The sequence below is a fragment of the Dendrobium catenatum genome, unplaced genomic scaffold, assembly GCF_001605985.2.
Source record: "Dendrobium catenatum unplaced genomic scaffold, ASM160598v2 fragScaff_scaffold_1221, whole genome shotgun sequence".
Lineage (NCBI taxonomy): Eukaryota > Viridiplantae > Streptophyta > Magnoliopsida > Asparagales > Orchidaceae > Dendrobium > Dendrobium catenatum.
The window spans coordinates 1,152,936-1,172,919 of NW_021319683.1; the positions used below are offsets into that span (position 1 = coordinate 1,152,936).

General features: G+C 34.5%; 2 protein-coding genes across 2 annotated transcripts; one reads left to right on the forward strand and one right to left on the reverse strand.

Annotated features, from left to right (window-relative positions):
• Positions 1–6,592: 6,592 nt before the first annotated feature.
• LOC110108454 (sedoheptulose-1,7-bisphosphatase, chloroplastic) lies at positions 6,593–9,874 on the forward strand. Its single transcript, XM_020839100.2, has 8 exons — positions 6,593–6,774; positions 6,844–6,957; positions 7,045–7,230; positions 7,313–7,394; positions 8,348–8,569; positions 8,656–8,756; positions 8,934–9,005; positions 9,425–9,874. Exons 1-8 carry the CDS (start codon positions 6,658–6,660, stop codon positions 9,704–9,706), a joined length of 1,176 nt encoding a protein of 391 aa, XP_020694759.1. The 5' UTR covers positions 6,593–6,657; the 3' UTR covers positions 9,707–9,874.
• Positions 9,875–12,593: 2,719 nt separating this feature from the next.
• LOC110108412 (protein OCTOPUS-like) lies at positions 12,594–14,827 on the reverse strand. The gene has a single exon (XM_020839041.2). It carries the CDS (start codon positions 14,551–14,553, stop codon positions 13,000–13,002), a length of 1,554 nt encoding a protein of 517 aa, XP_020694700.1. The 5' UTR covers positions 14,554–14,827; the 3' UTR covers positions 12,594–12,999.
• Positions 14,828–19,984: the final 5,157 nt, after the last annotated feature.

A 19,984-nucleotide genomic window follows, 5' to 3' on the forward strand; every position in this document is an offset into this window, starting at 1 on the left:
TAATTTGCACACAACTTTTTTCAACATAGCCAAAATAGATTTGATAAGATATGAATAATTAGGAGAAATTCAATTTCAGTAAATTTATGATGAAATTGAATGTCTTGATTAACTAAAAAATTATTTAATTCTAACATTATCAACAGACTTAAATACTGAAAGAATGATAAAAAAATTAAGGGATTTAGTATGGGCTATTAAATGGAGTGTTTCAAATTTTAGTTATATTTATGAAACATGTCAACTTAAAAATTTATAAATAAATCCTATTTCTGTATGAAAAATATTTTTTGCCTTAGATTCAAAAAAGCTCTTGATTATGATTCTCTAATCACCGTCGTCTAATTACAATTCTTCAACTACCATTGTTTGATTATGTTCCTTTAATCATGTCTCCAGATTACAATCCTCCAACCACTACAGCTCAATAATCATCCTCTGGATATTATCACCTCAAGACAATTCTTCGACCAACATCCCTCAATAATGTTCCTTCAACTACCATCCCCCGACTACGATCCTTCGATCATTGTCTCTTGATTAGGATCATTCAACAACTATTGCAAGACTATAATCCTCCGACCACACCCTCAACTACAATCCTCCGACCACTATCATCTGACTATAATTCTCTCGTTTGACAAGGGCTTCTTGAACATTGTCGACATGCTATGATCTTCCAACCATTATCTCTCGACTACAATCCTCTAACTGTCATCACGCAGCTATGATCCTTTAACCACTGTCCTCCAATTATCTCTTCCAACCATCATCACTGAACTACAATCTCTCGATCATTATCACCCGACTATGGCCTTTCGATTATTATTACCTCACTACAATCCTCTAACCATCATGACCGACATTGGTGCTACAACCACCTCGCCAAACTATGGTCCTCTGAGAACTATTACCTTTTTTTAATTTTTCCATCATCATCGCCTGACTGGTACTCGATCTTCAACCACAATTGCTCGACTACATTTGTAACAACCTAATATTTTTAAAAATAAATTTAAAAATGAAAAAAACTTTACATTTATGTTTGAATTGGAGCACTATGGCATTGAGCTTGTGAACACCGTGGCATTAGGCCGGTAAGAGTAGTAGTGCAAGAAGTTGTCGCCGCGACATTGAAGTCTATGTTATACAATAATTCTAAATTTAACATACAACACTGCGGTGCTTGGTTGTGTTGTAACTGGTGTTGTGGCGCTACACACTAAAAGGAGTTTATATATAAATATTTTTCCCCACTCACTTGCCTCCCTCACTCCCTCACTCCCTCACGTCGGCTCGCTTGAGAAGGAAACAAAAGAATAAGAAGAAAAGAGGAGATAGGGAGATAAAATTTAGATTTTGGTCTTCAATTCATTTTGCCATTTTTATGAAAATTATTCAGATTATGGTAGGCGACTTTTATCTTATTCTTATTTTCAAAGATTCTGATTTCGATCGCTGATTTTATCCCAATTTGATTTTATTCTATTTCCTCTATATTTAGTAAACTTCCACACCGTAATATTTTATATACTATAATATTGATTATTATGAATATTTTGACTAGTTGATTTCATAATTTCACTAGGTAAAATAAAAGTTATTATATTTTGTATGATTTGCACATAATAAAATTTTTGATATTTTAATACAAGCATACTGTTAATACAAGTATTGTGAATGAATATGCGTATGCAATCGAGTAATAGTTGATTGTTATTATTTCTATAATGATACTATGATAATAGTTTGAGTGAGGACAAATAAATGTTGGTTTTAAGAATGTTGGCTTGAGATTAACTGACATGTACATGATGGTGGGCGGATGATCTTTCTTTTAAATATTGTGATTTGGTGTTACATTTACCGATTTATGTTATTCATAGATTGAGAGTTATAATGAGTTATTTCTGTGCCAACGGTCTTTGAGTGATGGCTTTGTTTACTGAGTTAATAGTTAATGATTACTAACTAACTACTGGAAAAATACCACGCAAGCTAGAACTCCTTACTTATTTAGTAGGATTATTGGAATGCATGTTATAGCATTGATTTATTGTTATTGCATTGTTACCATTACATTCTTTTACTGTTATTGCCATCGATTTGATAGATATTGATACTATTATTGATGATGTTGATATTATTATTGATTCATTGTTATTATTATTGTGATTAATTTACTATTTACTAATTCAACATTGAGCACATAATTAATACTGTTAAGCATGTGATATAAAATAATTATTTGACACTGATATAAAATAGTTGAATATCATGTGTATACTCTTATATAATTTTATCGTAGTGATATGATTCTGATAATCTTTATATATGTTTTAGTTTTACTAATTTGTAGGATTTTCTTATTGATTTGATAATACTGCTATGATGATTGCTTTATCAATTTGACACCCGTACTAATTTATTGGTTTACTGATTTATTGATTTCATTATTTCCATACTATATGTTTTATTTGCCTATATATTGTAATGTCTATTGCTTTACATATTTTATTGCTACTACATATGATTTATTATTTCTGCACATATTCATGATCATATTGGTTGTTATTATTATGAACTGACTAACAACAGGCATGCTACTTCTTTACCGTAACAAGAAAATTTTGGGTTGGTTTCAAGTTGTGTTTTTTGTTTTGTGTCAATTTTGTACTCCCCTAGGTGTGGCTCCATGATTTTTTTCCTAATTTAAAATTTTCCATGTTAAATCCTGGTGTCCTTTACTTTCCGTTGCTTTTACTTTCTTATTTGTTTCATTGTTGTGTTTTACTCTCGTCCCTAAAAAAAAGAATAACCAACAATTATTTTTTCTTTTGATAAATTTTGGGCATATTTGATTGGCACAAAAGTGATTGTGTATACTGATCATTTGACATTTACATTTCTCATGACAAAGAAAGCTACCAAATCAAGATTGGTTTGGTGGATTCTATTGTTGCAAGAATTTTTTGATGTAAAAATTCTTGATATAAAATATAATGAAAATTAAATTTCCAATCATCTTTTATGACTTACATTCAAAGAATATGCATTAACTGACATTGATATCAATGAATTTTTTTTTTTTCTGATGAACAACTCTTTGCTTTGCATCTGAGTAGATTACCTTGGTATGCTAATTAATATTATTAACTTTATTGTAAGTTATTTGCTTTCTCTTGATTTATCTTCTACTCAAAAAAGAAATTTTTACATGATGCTAACTATTATTTATGGGATTAGTCATATTTATTTAAAATTTAAATTGACCCAAATCATTATGAGATGTGTATCTTAGAATGAAGTAGAATCAATAATTAGGGAATGTATGACTCAGATTATGGAGGGCATTTTGAAGGTTTTAGAACTACTTCTAAGGTACTCCAATCAAAATTTTGTTGGCCTACATTATCTAAAGATATTTATGAATATGTTAAAAAATGTGATCTATGTTAAAAATTTGACAATATTTTTAGGAGAAAGTAAATGCCTTAAATAATATTTTAAAATTTGAGTTCTTTGATGTTTAAGGATTAGATTTTATGGGACAATTTGTGCAATCCCATGGATGCCAACACATTTTGATTGTTGTTGACTATGTGTCTAAATGGATTGAAAGATTGACAACCCTTAGAACGGATACTTAGGTTGTGCTTAAATTTTCAAAAAAATATTTTCTAGATTTAGAATGTCTAGAGTTTTAATCAAGGATGAGGGAATTTATTCTATAATAAAAAATAGAAGCATCACTTGCTAAATATGATATTCATCATAGGATTGCAACATCTTATCATCCTTAAACTATTGACCAAGCTAAAATTAGTAGTATGAAGATTAAAAAAATCATAGAGAAAATTGTAAGTTCTAATAGAAAATATTGGGCTATTAAATTAGATGATACATCATGGGCTTATAGAACTACTCTTAAAATCCTATTGGAATGTCTCCCTATAGGTTAGTCTTTGAAAAAGCTTGTCATTTTCTTGCAGAATTAGAACATAAGGCATTTTGGTCTGTGAAAGAGTTAAACTTTAATTTTAAGGAAGCGAAAAAAAAAGGCAAATACAGTTGAATAAGTTAGGGGAGTTTAAAAATTAAACTTATGAAAATGTTAAAATTCATAAAGAGAAAATTAAAAAAAAAAAGACATGATCGTAATCTTATTAAGAAATAACTTACCCCTAAACAATAGGTTTTGCTTTTTAACTTCGTATCAAAATTATTTCAGATAAACTTAAGTCCAGCTGGTCAGGTTCATTCATTATTAATTATGCTTCCCTTAAAGAGCTATAGAAATTCAGGATAAAATACTTTCACAGTTTCAAGATAAGTGGCCTTATGTTGAAGCTCTATTTAGAATGAGACATTGATCGTATGAGAAATATCACTGAGTTTGCTCACTCAATCTCAAGAGACGTAATTGGCATTGTCTGGATGAAGACTGAAAACTTAATACTGATGGGGTCAACCCAAATATGTTTTGTGGTTGAATTTCTTTTCAGTTATTTAGTTCATTTCTTTTTATGTGTCATATTCTTTTTATTTATTATAGTCTTTAGTTAATTTTGATTATATTACTTTTGTTACATCATTTAGATTTAATTAAACTTTTTACATATACTTAATTGTTGAAAACTATTCTCTACATAGCGCTTGCACATTGCTTGTTTATTTTGTCAAAATAAAATGGTAATTAAAAATTATAAAAAGTTAAGAATAAGAATGATCTTTAGATGATAATTTGAATGAACAATTCACTTTAATTCATAATTTCAAATTCATAATAATTAACTAAGGAAAATTATTTAAGTCAATATCTTATTTTGAATTTAAAAGCCATACATTTAAACACTGAATATTGAATTGACATATGAGTAATTGAGTTTTGGGAAAGGGAGTTTATAGATTAAATTTATGAAGATCATTGTAAAACTAACTAGGAAATTATCAATCTTTTTAAATTCTTACATTAATTTATTGAAGGTATAAAGAAAAAATTGACATTCAAAATCATTAATATGTAATATGAGTATAAAAAAGTAAAAAAAATATATAAAAAAGAAAGAAAGAAAAAAAAAAGAAAAAGAAAGATGAGTACATTTAAAAATTAGTATCCATTGAAATTCAATTACGAAAAGCACCCGAATACCTAAATCAAATAGGACAAGATAAGCGAACTAATATATGTGATGCTGCACTAATAAACTTCTTATTTAACTTCAAGCATAACTAATCTTCAAAGAATATATTATTATAATCTAAAATCAGAAGTCAAAACTTGCACATACACTATTTCATAGTGATGTAGCATTGAAAATAAATGTCACAACACCCAAGTCTCAGGAATTTAAGTGATGGAGCACTGAGCAATATAACACCGTAGTGCCAAATTTCACATTCAAGGGTCGCAACGTTCAACTTTTACAGTGCAATGGCTAGAATATACGTGAAGATAGAGTGAGAGATTTTTCATATTAGCGTTGCACATATATCCAGCACACAAACAGAAGATAATAAACCCTAGAAAAATACCATAGATTTTTAACGTGGAAATCATAGAAAAGGTAAAAATTATGGGATCTGCCTCAGTTCAAATAATTCCACTAGTAGTTGAATATATTACAAATCTTGATCTGTCCTTTAAGTCGAAGATAGTGAAATTACAATAATAGTGAGAGTTGGGTGGAAATCCGATGTCAATCGGCGGCCAGGTGGAAGTTAGACGTAAGTTGTCGACATAGCAAAAATCTGGTGTTGATTGGTGGCCGGGCAAAACTCTGGTATTAATCGGTAGCCTGGTGAAAAAATTGGCGACAATCAAGGCATGGAGAAAGTCAGGCGTCGATTGGCGACGAGGCGGAAGTTTGGCGTCAGTCAACAGCCAAGATAGAGTCTGGTGTCGGTCGGTGGCTAGGCGAGAATTCAACGTTGGTCAATGGCTGGGCGAAATTTGAGCAACGGTCGGTGGCCGGCGTGGCCAGACGGAAGGCTGGGAATGGTAAGTGGTTTGGGAGAAGCTCGGCGACGGACGGTGGCCTGGGAGAAGCTCGGCGACAGATGGTGGCTGGGCGGAAGTCCGACAATGGTCGGTAGCCCTCGATCTGGACCCATTTGGGCTCGGATTGGATAGAATTTGGTGTCGTTGGATTCTGCTTTTTGAGATGTTTAGTTCAACTATAAGTTTGTGAAAATCGAAGTTCGGATTGTCACAGGATTAATTTCGGAAGTTTCGAATTGAATTTTATCTCGAGATTTGTGCTTGAGCAAGAAAATGTTTTAATGATATATCACTTTTATTTAATTAGTTGATAATGTGAGATTTAACCACCCTTTTAAGCCTCTTTATTTTTTTTATTGATTTGGAATCAAAATTTTTGTACGAATTGACACAAAGTTGGAAGCCTGAAAAAATTTGTGTAGATATTATCCAAGAGTTCTTCCGAGCTTGGCGTCAAGCTCTTCTCCAAATCATTCAACGCAGTTTAACGGGTGATGGGCATTCACCTCACCTCCTCGCAACACCCCAGATTCTAACACGTGGCATCCTTGCAACGGTCTGCTTATCTCCTCCTCCTTCCCCTTTGCTCATTTCTAAGAAATCAAACTCTTAAGCCTTAACCATCCACTCAGCCACTTCTCCCTCACTCTCCAACCATGGAGACTGGTGTTACCAGCTACGCCGGCAGCGCCATCCCCCACACCGTTCTCTCTCGCAGTCGCACCACCACCCAGTCCTGGTTTCCATTGCAGCAACGTTCAAACAGAAAAAGTGTCAGTACATTTTCATATCAAACTATTCAATAATCATCATAAGCTTAAACCAGATTTCTCTCATCTCAGAGCCTTAAATCTGCTACCTTCTTCGGTGAACCATTAAGAGCGGAATCCAAGTCCATTTCAAGAACAACAAGTAGGAACTCATTCACAACAAAGTGTGAGATTGGAGACAGCTTAGTTAAGTCTCCAAAAGCTGTTAGCTTTCTTGCTGTCAACCATGGTTGATGTAAGTGATAGAAGTTAGCATTTGTTTGTGAATTGCAGGAAGAGTTTTTGAACAAAGCAACACCTGATAAGAACCTCATAAGACTGCTGGTTTGCATGGGAGAAGCCTTGAGGACTATCTCCTTCAAGGTGAAGACAGCTTCCTGTGGTGGGACGGCATGTGTGAATACCTTTGGTGATGAGCAACTTGCAGTCGATGTGCTTGCTGACAAGCTCCTTTTTGAGGTTTAATTCTTCCATATTTTTATTCAAAGCTGTACTTGCTAGTTTTGCAGTTCAGGAGCTGAAGCTTTCCAAATTTCTCCAGTCTTTGAGGTATTCCCATGTTTGTAAGTATGCTTGCTCTGAAGAACTTCCTGAGTTGCAAGACATGGAGGGGCCAGCTGAAGGTATGTATTATCACTCATTAGGTAAACATAATTGATTTATTGTGGATGAATTTTGATGCCAATCAAAGAGAACAAGTTCTTCCAGTTAAAGTTTTCTGCTAAGGGTCTGTTAATTTGGCTGAATTTGCTTGTCTTGTTTGGTTGCAATGTCCTACTGCTAATCCACCCAGGACTTGCATTATCATATATTTGTATGGAAAACTTGCAACATTGTTTGAATTGTTATGATATATTCTTATATGAGGATAGAAAGTTAGGTAATCAAATTTAGGTTTCGTTTGGGACCGCTTTCTTATTGCTTCTTAAAGCAGCTTTATAGTACAAAAATAAAAAGTTTATACTTAAAGTAGCTTTAAGAAGCAGTAACAAAGCCGTCCCAAATGAAGCCTTAGAAGGCAATTGCTAAAAAAAAAGAGGATGTTTAAGGAGAAAAAGAAGTAGACAGATGTTAAAAACTGGTCCTTGTGTTGTTTCCTGTTTATGTTAAAATATTTTCTATTTTTGAGTAATCTTCATCTAATTTTGATTTTTCATCTTGAAGTAAAAACGTATTAGATATCCTGATACAATTTTATGCGCATCTCCTATGCTTCCAGTAGTTGTGAGCATCCTACATTGTCTAAAACCTTCAGTCTGCCTTAACAAAAAATTTAGATATTGTTAATGTTTTCTGAGTTTTTACCAAGTTTTCTTGTGATTTTGTGTTTGAGATCCGAACAATTTGATCCATACACTAACAAAAAAATTCATCAGAGTAACATTTCTTGTGTCAATCATGCTGTTAATTTTATTCATAGAAAACAATAGTTGAACTAATCTTGATATAATTCTGTTGAATTACCTACTTCTTAACATTACTAATTTTCAGTTAAGCTGATCTAATCTCGATGCAATAAGTCCCTAATAGAACAGGAAAAAATATAGGTTTACAGAGCATCTATTTTGAAACTCAGGTGGTTTCAGTGTGGCTTTTGATCCCCTCGACGGTTCTAGCATCGTCGACACCAACTTTACAGTGGGCACGATCTTTGGCGTCTGGCCTGGAGATAAACTTACAGGCGTGACAGGAAGAGACCAAGTTGCCGCCGCCATGGGCATTTATGGACCTCGAACAACTTATGTTATTGCTGTCAAAGACATTCCTGGAACTCATGAGTTCCTTCTCCTTGATGAAGGTCTCATTTCATTCAATACTCCTTACATATAAGAAGTTATATTGGTTATTATCATTCTGCAATCTGATTAATGATCTATTGTGCAGGTAAGTGGCAGCATGTGAAGGACACCACAACAATTGGTGAGGGAAAGATGTTCTCTCCAGGAAATCTAAGAGCTACATTTGATAATCCAGACTATGATAAGGTATTGTTTCTCTTAAATCATTAAGGTTTTGTTTGGGACGGCTTTCTTACTAACTTTTTGTACTAAAAAGAGGCTTTAAGAAGCAAGAAGAAAGCCATCCCAAATGAAACCTAAGTAAGATATGTAGAATGATGCAATAATAGCTTGGACTAAGTGATGAACAATATAACTACGCAGTTGATCAACTACTATGTTAGAGCAAAGTATACACTGCGCTACACTGGTGGAATGGTTCCAGATGTTAACCAGGTAAATATTGTGCGATTTGATGGACAAAAAGATCAACTTTTAGGGGCTGTTTGGTATCGGATTTACAACGGGATTTAAGTCAGATTTACGCTAAATCCAACCAAACGGTATTTTGCGCGACCTTAAATCCGGCGACGCCGCAAATCCTGGATTTACGGATTTACGCTGCAAATCTGAGTAAATCCTAATCCGATTCCTCCGCAGATTTAAATCTCTAACTGTTTTAAATCCTATAATATGTTACCAAACAGTTTATCAGGATTTAACTTTTATCATACCAAACAGTTTTCAGGATTTAATAGCCTCAGGATTTACTAAATCCGGATTTACAGGATTTACTAAATCCTATCCAATACGAAACAGCCCCTAGGTTGATATATTACTAGAGTTCAACAATATTTATGTCTCTTGGCTTGCAGATCATAGTCAAGGAGAAGGGTATCTTCACAAATGTTACATCTCCAAGTGCTAAAGCTAAGCTGAGGCTTTTATTTGAAGTGGCACCTTTGGGATTTCTGATAGAGAAAGCTGGAGGACACAGTAGTGATGGCTTTCAATCTGTGCTTGATAAGGTGATCAACACCCTTGATGAGAGGACCCAGGTTGCTTATGGATCCAAGAATGAGATCATTAGATTTGAGGAAACTTTGTACGGTTCTTCGAGGCTCAAAGCCGGCGAGCCTGTTGGAGCAGCTGTCTAAAAAGCTGAACTTATAGTGACTTCCATGGCTCTACATATCAGCATTTACTTTACTTGATATGTAGTTTCTGAAACTTAAGCCATATTCATATTGTCTATTTAAGGAATCTATATCTATAACATTTCTATCTTCAAGCAATTATAATAAATCTGTTTGAAGTGATTTAAACTTTGCCTTTTCTTAGGAAGAGAATATCAGATAGCTAAACTCATCAGTGAATTATATTACATCAGCAATACAAGTTTTATGAAGTCATTTAGGAAGTTCAGCACTTAACAGAAATTTGGTATCAAAGTATTAAATAGTCTTGTAGTATTGCCTTTCTGTATTTTAACTTGTTTGCTCATACAAAATTGATACAAAATGATGATGATGCAGAAAGTGATGAAAATTGGAATACAAAATTGATCTCAATTTCGCACGATGGAGATTGTTTCGGATCAATTTTATAAAATCTATGAAATAAATTGGAGATATGTGATACTCCAAGGCTTCGTTTCAAGTACAAAAATTAAATTTTGTACTAAAAAGCTCCTTTAAAAAACAGTAAGAAAGTTGTCCCAAACGAAGCCTAAGACTAAGACCTTATTTGATATAGTTTTCTTACTACGTTCTACAACAGCTTTCAAGCGCAAAAATTTGTTAAAAACAGCAAAAAATAGTAGCCAAAAAGCGTCCGAAACCAAGCCTAAATTTAAATTGATCCTATGTAATATAGTGGGAACTTTTTTGATCTTCTACCAAAAACTATGTAGGAGTTTCCCATGAGAATATGTCCATTGGGCTCATGTGAACCCTTTTGACAGGCTGATAATGGACTACATTGGACCTTTTGAACTTTGCTTCTAGGCCGGCCCATTTAACTAGTTTAGCTGGAACTGAATTGTTAAAACTTTGATCATTTTGAAGTGCTTTAAAATTCATGCTTTGAATTAAAAAAAAAAAAATTCTATTTGATGAAAGGTTATTTTTTATGATCTAAACTTTTTAGGTTAAGGTTGACTCGCTTAATAAACTATTAGGTTCATATTTCATTTCCCAACCTGTTTCATTATTGGGTTAACCGTCAATAAAAAAAATTGACCTGTTTCGACCCTGTTAATGGGTGTGCTTTATGTAGCATCAAATTAGTCTTTCTAATTATGAATGTTTATATGATAAAACACTATATATTAAAACCTTCATAATTAATATTTGTTAATTAGTACTATTGGAAAGATTGGTTTAATGTTTCCACATTTTTGCACTACTCACTTTGCTTAAAATAAAAAATTTTAAATATAAATGGGATTGGTAGGGTCATTTCAAACAGGTTGCATGCAGGTTGGATTTGGGTCTAAGAGTTTGAACCATTTACTAAACCGATCGTATCAGTTCAACATAGGCCTATTTCGAGTCAGACCCAAATCCGACCTAGTAACCCACTTTGACTACATAGACTGCTGATCCTTGCATTACACAGCAATAAACTTCTCGACATAGCAGCTGTTGAACATCAAATTATCTTCTTTATTGCTATAATTTTATGAATTTCCCCAGTTCTCAAGAGCTCGGGACAATTGATCTGAAATTTTGAACAGAACAGAAGTTTTTTTTTTCTTTTCTGTTCTACTTAAAACGCTAACCCTGTGAATTCTCAATTAGAGATTCTGATAGCAGCTTAGCTGTTCAGGCTGTAGGAAGATAGGACCTTTCAGGGAAAGATCTTAATTTTTATTTCGAAGTAGATTCAGCATTATTGAAATTCATCAAAATTGCTTTGAAGCAGGTTGGAAATACTTTGTTAACTCAACAAATCAGATAAAAGATCAAGAAATTCATCCCAAAGAACACTCCTTTGCGTACTCACTCCTGCATTCTTCGCAGCTAAAGTTCAGATGTAAACTATAATCCAGTTCATAACAAAGATTCCAACAAAACCAGCCATTAGCGCCTGAAAAGGACCTGATGGCTTCAGAATGATTTGGATTTGATAAGTTTGTTTCATTCTATCAGCCTCTGTTAAAGTTCTATGCTTTTAAGGTGGGCCTGAAGCTTAAAGAGCATTAAAAAACAAGGAGCAGAGATGATGAAAATCAGGAATACTGCAGCGACGTTAACTGAGAGCAGAACCAAGGGGCCATTTGATAATGGTGGTGTGGTCTTCAAGAACAACAGTACATGAGTATTTCCATGAACATACATAAAATAAGCAAAGAGACATAAAATGCAATAGCCTATCTTGGCATGAATCATGATGACAAGATTGGCAAACAATTTAAGGAAAAAAATTTTAAAAACAAGAATTTGAATGAGCTCATGTGGTCAATGGAGGCAAAGAGAATTGGTCTTCTGAGGTTGAATTTAGTGAGGTCCCATCAACATAGATTGGTCCTCACCTAGTTTTTTTTTTTCCTTCTAGACAATCTACTCCAGTCCAATATTAGACACCTATCATGGGAGAAATTATTCCGTGCGGAGTCCAGACGATAAAGAACCATTTGGATGTGAGTGTACTCAGTATTTGTACACAGTGTATAAAAAAATCAAATTGTGTACAAAATTATACACTGTGTACACTCACATCCGGATAGTTCTTTACCGTCCGGACTCCGCACGGAATAATTTCTCCTATCATGGAGGCAATATGTGGCTTCAAGGAATAAGGATTTTCATGGAAGTATGCAGACTGGATGAGCAAAATGAAGGCAACAAAGCCAGAACACCTAATAATAAAAAATGGAGTTCAAAAGGGCGCAGCGCATTTGGTTGCTTGGTTTTTACAAATCAGATTTTATATCTTAAACATATATGCCTTTAATTAAAAATAGTATCTGAAACAGACAAAACTATTGAAACAGAGAAATTTAGAATAGAACAAACCTTGCTTCCAACCAAATGACAGACCTGCAAAACCGCATTATTTTTCATAAACAAGCTTTCAAAGTTCAAACAACCAAATTAGCCTTACAGATGAGCCAAAAATCTACCAAACATCCAGAATTTAGTTGTTTATCCTAAAGGAACAAAATAGACTATATTGTAACTTCCCAACCTTCCATTATTGCAGAGAGCTAATAAGCGAAATCTTTGATACCAGAGAAGATCAGTTTCAGTATTTTACCAGCAATCACTTTCATAGAAGCAACTCCATTCAAAATAATCGAAAAGAAAAGAAATTCTTTGAACCAAAAAGTAGATCTTCATGCCCAAAATGCACATTTTATCCCATACCAAAAGAAAACCAATACCAGAAATATTTCTCATAACAACCCAGACAGAAAACAGGAACCTGATACAAGCTAGATCCAGCTTCAATACAAGCTCAACATGCTTCCTGTGAAGGAATGAGGGGTGTTATACTTGTTTCTCCCCCAGGCTCTCCCTCTCCGTCCGTCTTTCATGGGTGGCAAGTAAAACCTCAGCAATCCATTGTCGAAATGGCTTGGAGAAAATCTCGCACTCCGATTCCTCTCCAAGACAACCTCCTTCTTCTTCTTCATCCTATGACCATTACTCTCCAAACCATTCCTAAACGAACTGCCAAATCCACCATTGCCTGAAGCTGAACTTCTTAAGCTCACATTGCTATTGCTTCTGAAAAGTTTCCTAGAATACGCGTTTGCCTGCAGTTCTGGCCATGTCTCGGAGAAGGACCTCTCCACCCCATTTGCTCTGTTCCTGCCACCGTTTCGCCGGTGAATAAGCCCCCAAATGTTCCATGCCTTGCTCCACCGCCGCGACTTCTTCAAAGGCGGTACCTTTGATTGTTGGTCTCTCAGGCCAGAGTCAAAGCTTTCAGAGCACAGTTCTCTGGAATCTCTTTCATGTTTGCTCCCATGGTAGGAGGAAAGGACCTCATTGGTCTCAAATGACTGCCTCCTAGTCGAGCTAGAGTGGTCCAGGCTACGACGGCGGCCCTCATAGTAATCCCTCGTCTGCAATGTTCCTCCTGGAGCCACCAAATCCTCCTCCACGGGGATCTCGCCGTCAAATCTCTGAACGACCGCGGTCGGAACGTCTTCGACTACGGATAGCATCGGCGGCAACCTAGGGATCATTGCTCGGCCGCCGCCGATGAGGTAACCATCCCATGAAGCACGAGGCTCGTCCCAAGAGAAGCGAGGGTCATCGAAGGAGAAACGGCCGGCGTCAAGGGAAAACCTTGGGTCGATGTCGCATGAACGCCGGCCAAAGGTGTCTACTCCGTTCTCTGGCTTCTTTTTGAGCTTCTGCTTTCTTCTCCAAATCCCAAGCTTTTTGCTGAAAACGGAAGCCGCAAGCCAGAAGCTTCCGGCGATCTCTTTAAGGTCTCTGGGCGGGAGTTTCTTCGCCTGAGAATCGAGATCTATGTGATCTTTCATAGGCTTCATCTCCGCCAAAGGTTCCTCCTTTTCTTCCTCCACCATCTCTTCGTCTGTTGCAGCCACGATTTCGTCGATATCTTCTCGCCGTTCCTCCTCGGGAACGGTAATGGAAGGGGGAAACCCAAGATTAGGGCATCCGCGATCCCGGTCGTCCTGGTGGAACAGAGATGACAGAGTGTTCCGGACACGGACGTCGCAGGACTTGCGTTGGGGCTCGACAGCGGTCGCGGCGGCGCGTGACGAGGAGAAGGACTTGCACCGCCGGAGCTCCGGCCGGTGAAATGAGTTCGATGAAGTGCCGGAGGAACGGAAAAAGATGGACTTTATCGCGGTCGAAGTGGATTTGCGGGGTGCTTCGGTTGCTTCGAGGCCGGCGAGACGTTCGCGAAGGCAAGAGGCGCAGAATCCGATGACTTGTTCTCCGGGGTGGCGGTCGCAGGAGGTGGGAGGGAGATGGTGGATCTGCAGGGCTGGCGCTGCCGGTTGGATCTCCATTTCCATGTTCACGGCAATGTTCGTATCGCTACGGCCAATCGCCGCCGCTGCTTTTCTATTACTAAGAAGAGCGAGACATGATATTTAACAAAGCCTTTTCTTCGCACTTCAACATTGACACTATGTAGGAATGGGAAAAGAAAAAATGTGACTTTGCTTAAGCATTAGGAAGGGGGAAGACAGGAAGAGGAAGAGGAAGAGGAAGAGGAAGACAGGGCTGTGGGGAAGAAGCAAAGAGAGCGAGCGATTTTTCATAGAGAAGAGAGGAGGGAAGAATGCATTATGTCCCTGCACATAATAGCAAAGTACTAAGAGAGAATTTTATTTAAGAAAAATTTTACATATATGAGTTATATGTGATGAAATGTATATATAAATTCATAAAACTAACACTCATCATAATATATAACCCAATATATGTGCTTGTTAGGCTCAAATTGTTAGGAATTTGACAATAGAAAAATATAGTAATGGGATTTTATTGTAAATTTTGATATTTGGATGAAAATTTAGAAAATTGAGGTTGGAAAGTGTTAGTTTTGTAAATAATTAAAGTTTAAATTTTACGTACGTAAGTAACCCTTCATATAAGAGTAAATTGCACACTACTTAATATAAAATATATTTATTTTTTTATTAAATCGCCTAAAAATGAACTTTTTTTTAGCTTCTTTGAAAGTTCATTTGCCAACAAAAAATCTACTTGATTAATCAAGAATCTTGGCATTATTCTAGGAACTCGAAACACATAACAATCTGAATAAAAAAAACTTTTAAATCAATTTTGAGTCCATATGAACTCTATTTTCAATAAACAAAATGAACGTTTTGATAAGACAAATTCAATGAGATATTAAAAAAATTATGATTAGAGTTTAAATTGATCTAAATCAAGCACTCAAATATATGATTAGAAACTTTACGATGTCCTTTGAGGGGCCTAATGATATTTGAATCTCGTGCATTTATGCCTGAAATGAACAACTAAAATAGCCCAAGATCGCTCGATTTCTATATCATTGATGACAAAAAGATGTTTGAAAAATAATGTATCATCAAGAAAGATTGATATATAACATTTAGGATAGTGTTTTGATTTATGGTTGAAATGAGTGGAATTTATGTGTTCATTAATCTAGAAATTATCCAACTTTTAGGTAATGGAGGCTGGGATGAGACCATAACAAGAATTTTAGAGGAGAGAATTCAAATCATTATACTAAATCACCCAACGCTAGTAGTTGCTGCCACATGATATTGACATCAAAATTGAAACATGATATTGACAATAATACTAAAGCTGACCTCCTTCGTCGCCTATAAGCTGATATTCTTCATTGACAGCAAAGTTGTTGTCGGCCAATAGCACCAAGGATGACACCCATAATTTCTAATGAGACAAATGCATGACATTGACACAAATGACGATGCCCATTGTCACTAATAAGGCTGATGTTTGTCGTTAACATTAGCAGTGACACTCAAAGTTGTGTACAAGGCATACTAACCCGATTATCACAAGACCAACGCTTTTGTTGACATGAACATCAACACCCATTGTCATTAATAACATCAATATCCCATGTTCCTAACAAGGCTCCACCCTCCTTTGATGCTATTGCTACACCATTATCTTGAACAAAATGGCTTTAACTCGATTGATTTTTCTAGATATATCAATATATAATATTAAAATCTAAGAACAAAATTACATATCTAAGATTTTTTTGAGCCAAGTCTTACGAAACACAATGTTAAGGGTCAGTTCGTGAATGCTGCAATGTTTAATAAAGTTGAATGTTAAGTCGGTGTGAGGAATATAACTTAGCTATTTGAGTTGATAAAAGTAATTTTAAGTTAAAAAAAAAAGAAAAAATATTAAGAAAATAATAGTAAAATAGAATTATAATTATTGTGAAAAATAAAGAAGATAATATGTATTTTGTAATTAGGTAAGAATGGTGTGCCATATATAAAAAATAAAAAAGTAATTAAAAAATAAATTAAAAGTATGTTAAGTGAGAGAAGAAAAAAAAAAGCGAAAGCGAGTGATCACGCTCCCCTGGTGTCTCCTCTTTAATTTTTTACACTTTTACCTTTTTGTATTTTTCCCTTTTCACCCATGTGTTTTCTGAATTTTTCAATCTCCTCATCAAAGGAACCTTTGGGCTTGGCCCGCCCATTTCTTTGCACCGCGGTCACAAAAGCCAGCTTCGAACACCGCTCGTACAATTTGCGTGCTCACGCTATGGGTTATGGACCGTTGGATTCATGTGTTCAATTCGCTGGTCGTTCATTTTTCCACACGTGCGAAGACTGAAGTTTGTATTTATCGGGCAGTAGGTGGTTGGTTCGCAGGTTCAAGGTCTTGGAGAATTCTCATACATTGAGAAATTTAATTATCAAATAAAATTTGAAACTTAACATTTTTTTTTTGCTTTTATGTGTTACATAAATTATTATATGTAAATAATTTAATGAACAATATTTGGAAAGAAGTTTTAATAGTCCATTTTATCAAGTAATTATATAATTTTTGCATAATTTTTTTTTTAAGAATATAATTTTCAAGGGCTACAAAATTTGTTGTCAAAATCTAGCTTGTTCAGAAAGAAGTTGTAAGAGGTCGGAATTTTTATCTTGAAAATATATGAAAGTGAAAAATCATGAGATGTAGTTTAGTTGCAACAGTTCAACATATAATATGAGATATAAGAATCATCTCTTCCTCACAATTGAATACAATTATCATAATTTTGTTATAGATTGCATAAATAAGGTGTATTCATAAGTGAACAATTAAAGTTCAACAACAAGATTATATGTTAATAGTTAAACGATAATAGCTGGTTGATAGAAGCCTAGTGATGGCGATGGGGATTGCTGCCGTGATAGTTAGAAATTCCTATAGAGTTCTTTAACCCTCTTAGCTCTTGAATTAGCTCCCTCTATTTAGAAAATGAGGTTCTATTTATAGGCATTTTAAGAAGGTATTTTAGTCAATTTGATTATAATCTAAAATACATAGAAGTGTTTATATAAATTGCATTGATCATAGACCATTTCTCTATAATTTGAGGGCTTTAATGATGTCAGAATTAACTAATCTTCAGTCGTTATATTCACCTTATTGAGTCACTTAGTTTGACTATAAGCAAGTAAGATTTGAAGACTATTTGATTCTCAATTGAAGTATATAAGCTTTTAAGCTGGTTTCAAGTGATGTATTTAGGTTCAATTGAAATTCGACTATAAATTTGCTGAAAGTTGAACTCATTAGATGATCTTAAATTTAATTATGAAAATTTTTAATTCAAATATTGCCTTACAATTAAGCATTCATAGAAAAACTTGATGAATATTTTGAGACTTATTCATAAAACATTCATTTATGTTATCTTATTAATGTAATGAAAAAGATTTGAACATAATTTTAATAATCAAACTATTAATGAACAAGCTTAAATATTAACTAACTATATTGCATATTTGATGATTTATTAAATGTTTTTGTGTCATTTTTTTTATGTCTTATGCATTTTAAAATCTATGTATATTGTTAGAGAGATAAATTTGATGAAAATATCAAATAAATACCTAAATGTGTAGATTTAAAATTTTCTTAATAATATTTAAACTTTATAAAATAACTTAAATGACATCTAATAATTTGTTTCAATTTTGATTAAAATTTAGAATTCGAATATGTTTAGTAATTGATAAGAAAAAAAATAAAAACTATAGTTTTACAAATGTGTTAATATATTTGATATATCATCAAAAAATTATCTTGATCGGACACGAATATCGATGAAAATTTCGGTGGAAAATTTTTAAATTTAAATTTGGAGCCATTCAAACTCTGATTTCAACAAACTTATAGTCGAATTGAAAATCTAATAAAGATGGACCCAACGACATCAAATTCTATTCAATCCGAGCATAAATGGGTCCAAATTGAGGGTCAGAAGCATGTTTGAAAGCTTCAAATCATAAATTGGATGATCAAATGATCTCCAAATATTACATGTTCAGATTTAACGAAGGCACTCAAATACTCGATAAATGGTCCACATTTAAGAAAGTCTATAGCGTCCATCCATTCAACACACTCCCAACATGTCATTGATCTTTTCACTATGTACTAGCCATTTCGCTTAATAAAAGTATAAATAGATCACTCATTCTTCACTAAAAATGGGGACCAAGCAAGGAGGAATAGAGGAAAAGAGAAGAGAAAAAGTAAGAGAAATCACCAAGCTCCTCGACCACTGCCCAGCCACCAACTGTTGTCGAACTTTAGCCGACTACAGTCTCTCCAATCATTGTCTATATACTATGGTCCTTCCAACCCCCACAGTCTCCCAGACTACCATTACTAGACTAAGGTCTCCCCGACTGTCGTCGCCTGACTATGGTCCTTTCAACCTCTGTTGCTTGTTGACTATGGTCTACTTTGATAATCGTCGCCCGCCGACTACGGTCTACTCTGACCATCGTCACCAACCGACTATGATATACTCTGACATCGTTTACTTCGATTACCGCCTTTCACACCTCTGTTGCTCGACTATGGTCATTCTGATTAGGGGTGTCAATTTCGGGTCACGAGTCGGGTTCGGGTCAAACCCGGAACTGACCCGAGTTCAAACGGGTCAACCCTAACCCGACCCGGGTAGACTGTCATGCCCCAAGATCTAACTTGGAAAGAATGTCAATCTATTACTCAAACAATTTACCAGAGTTATCTAAAATATTCAATTAAACAGTCTATCAAACATCTATAAAATTTAAATCATCAATATACAAGTCGATTCATATCTCAAAAGGTCATGTACAATACTCAGGAACTACACTACAATCACCAGTACTGAAATCTATCCTGAGTACAAAAGAATTAAAATCAATCAAAAGACAAAAACCTGAAAGGCCTTCCCCCCCAAGGATTTGCCTCATTTGTGTCAACTACAAATACTAGTCGATTTATTTTAATTGGGCAAGGCCCCGTGATTTTCCCCATTTTCAGGGGCTTGCATATAAAAACTCTCGTGTCTCTTATGAACACTACACTCCTATCTTTCATTTATTTGTGTGTCGAATCTTCGTACAAAACTAGAATGTTAATTTTATACTACTTCTCTACTGCGTGAATATTCATGGACGCAACAATATCAGAAAAATATATAACAATAAAGAAAAATATAATAAAATAAAAATATTTAACAATAAAACTGTAGCGAATTTCTACCATAAATAGTACATGTGATAATACAAATATAATTATAATAATAAGTTTATTTGCTTAAATCATTAATTTCAAATATATAACTGATTAGACTCCAATAAAATTAAATTTTGACTCAAATTTTGATAATATATCATAAAAGAAATGGTGTGCTCAAGAAACAATGAGCGTTTGCATTTGTGTAAATTAGAT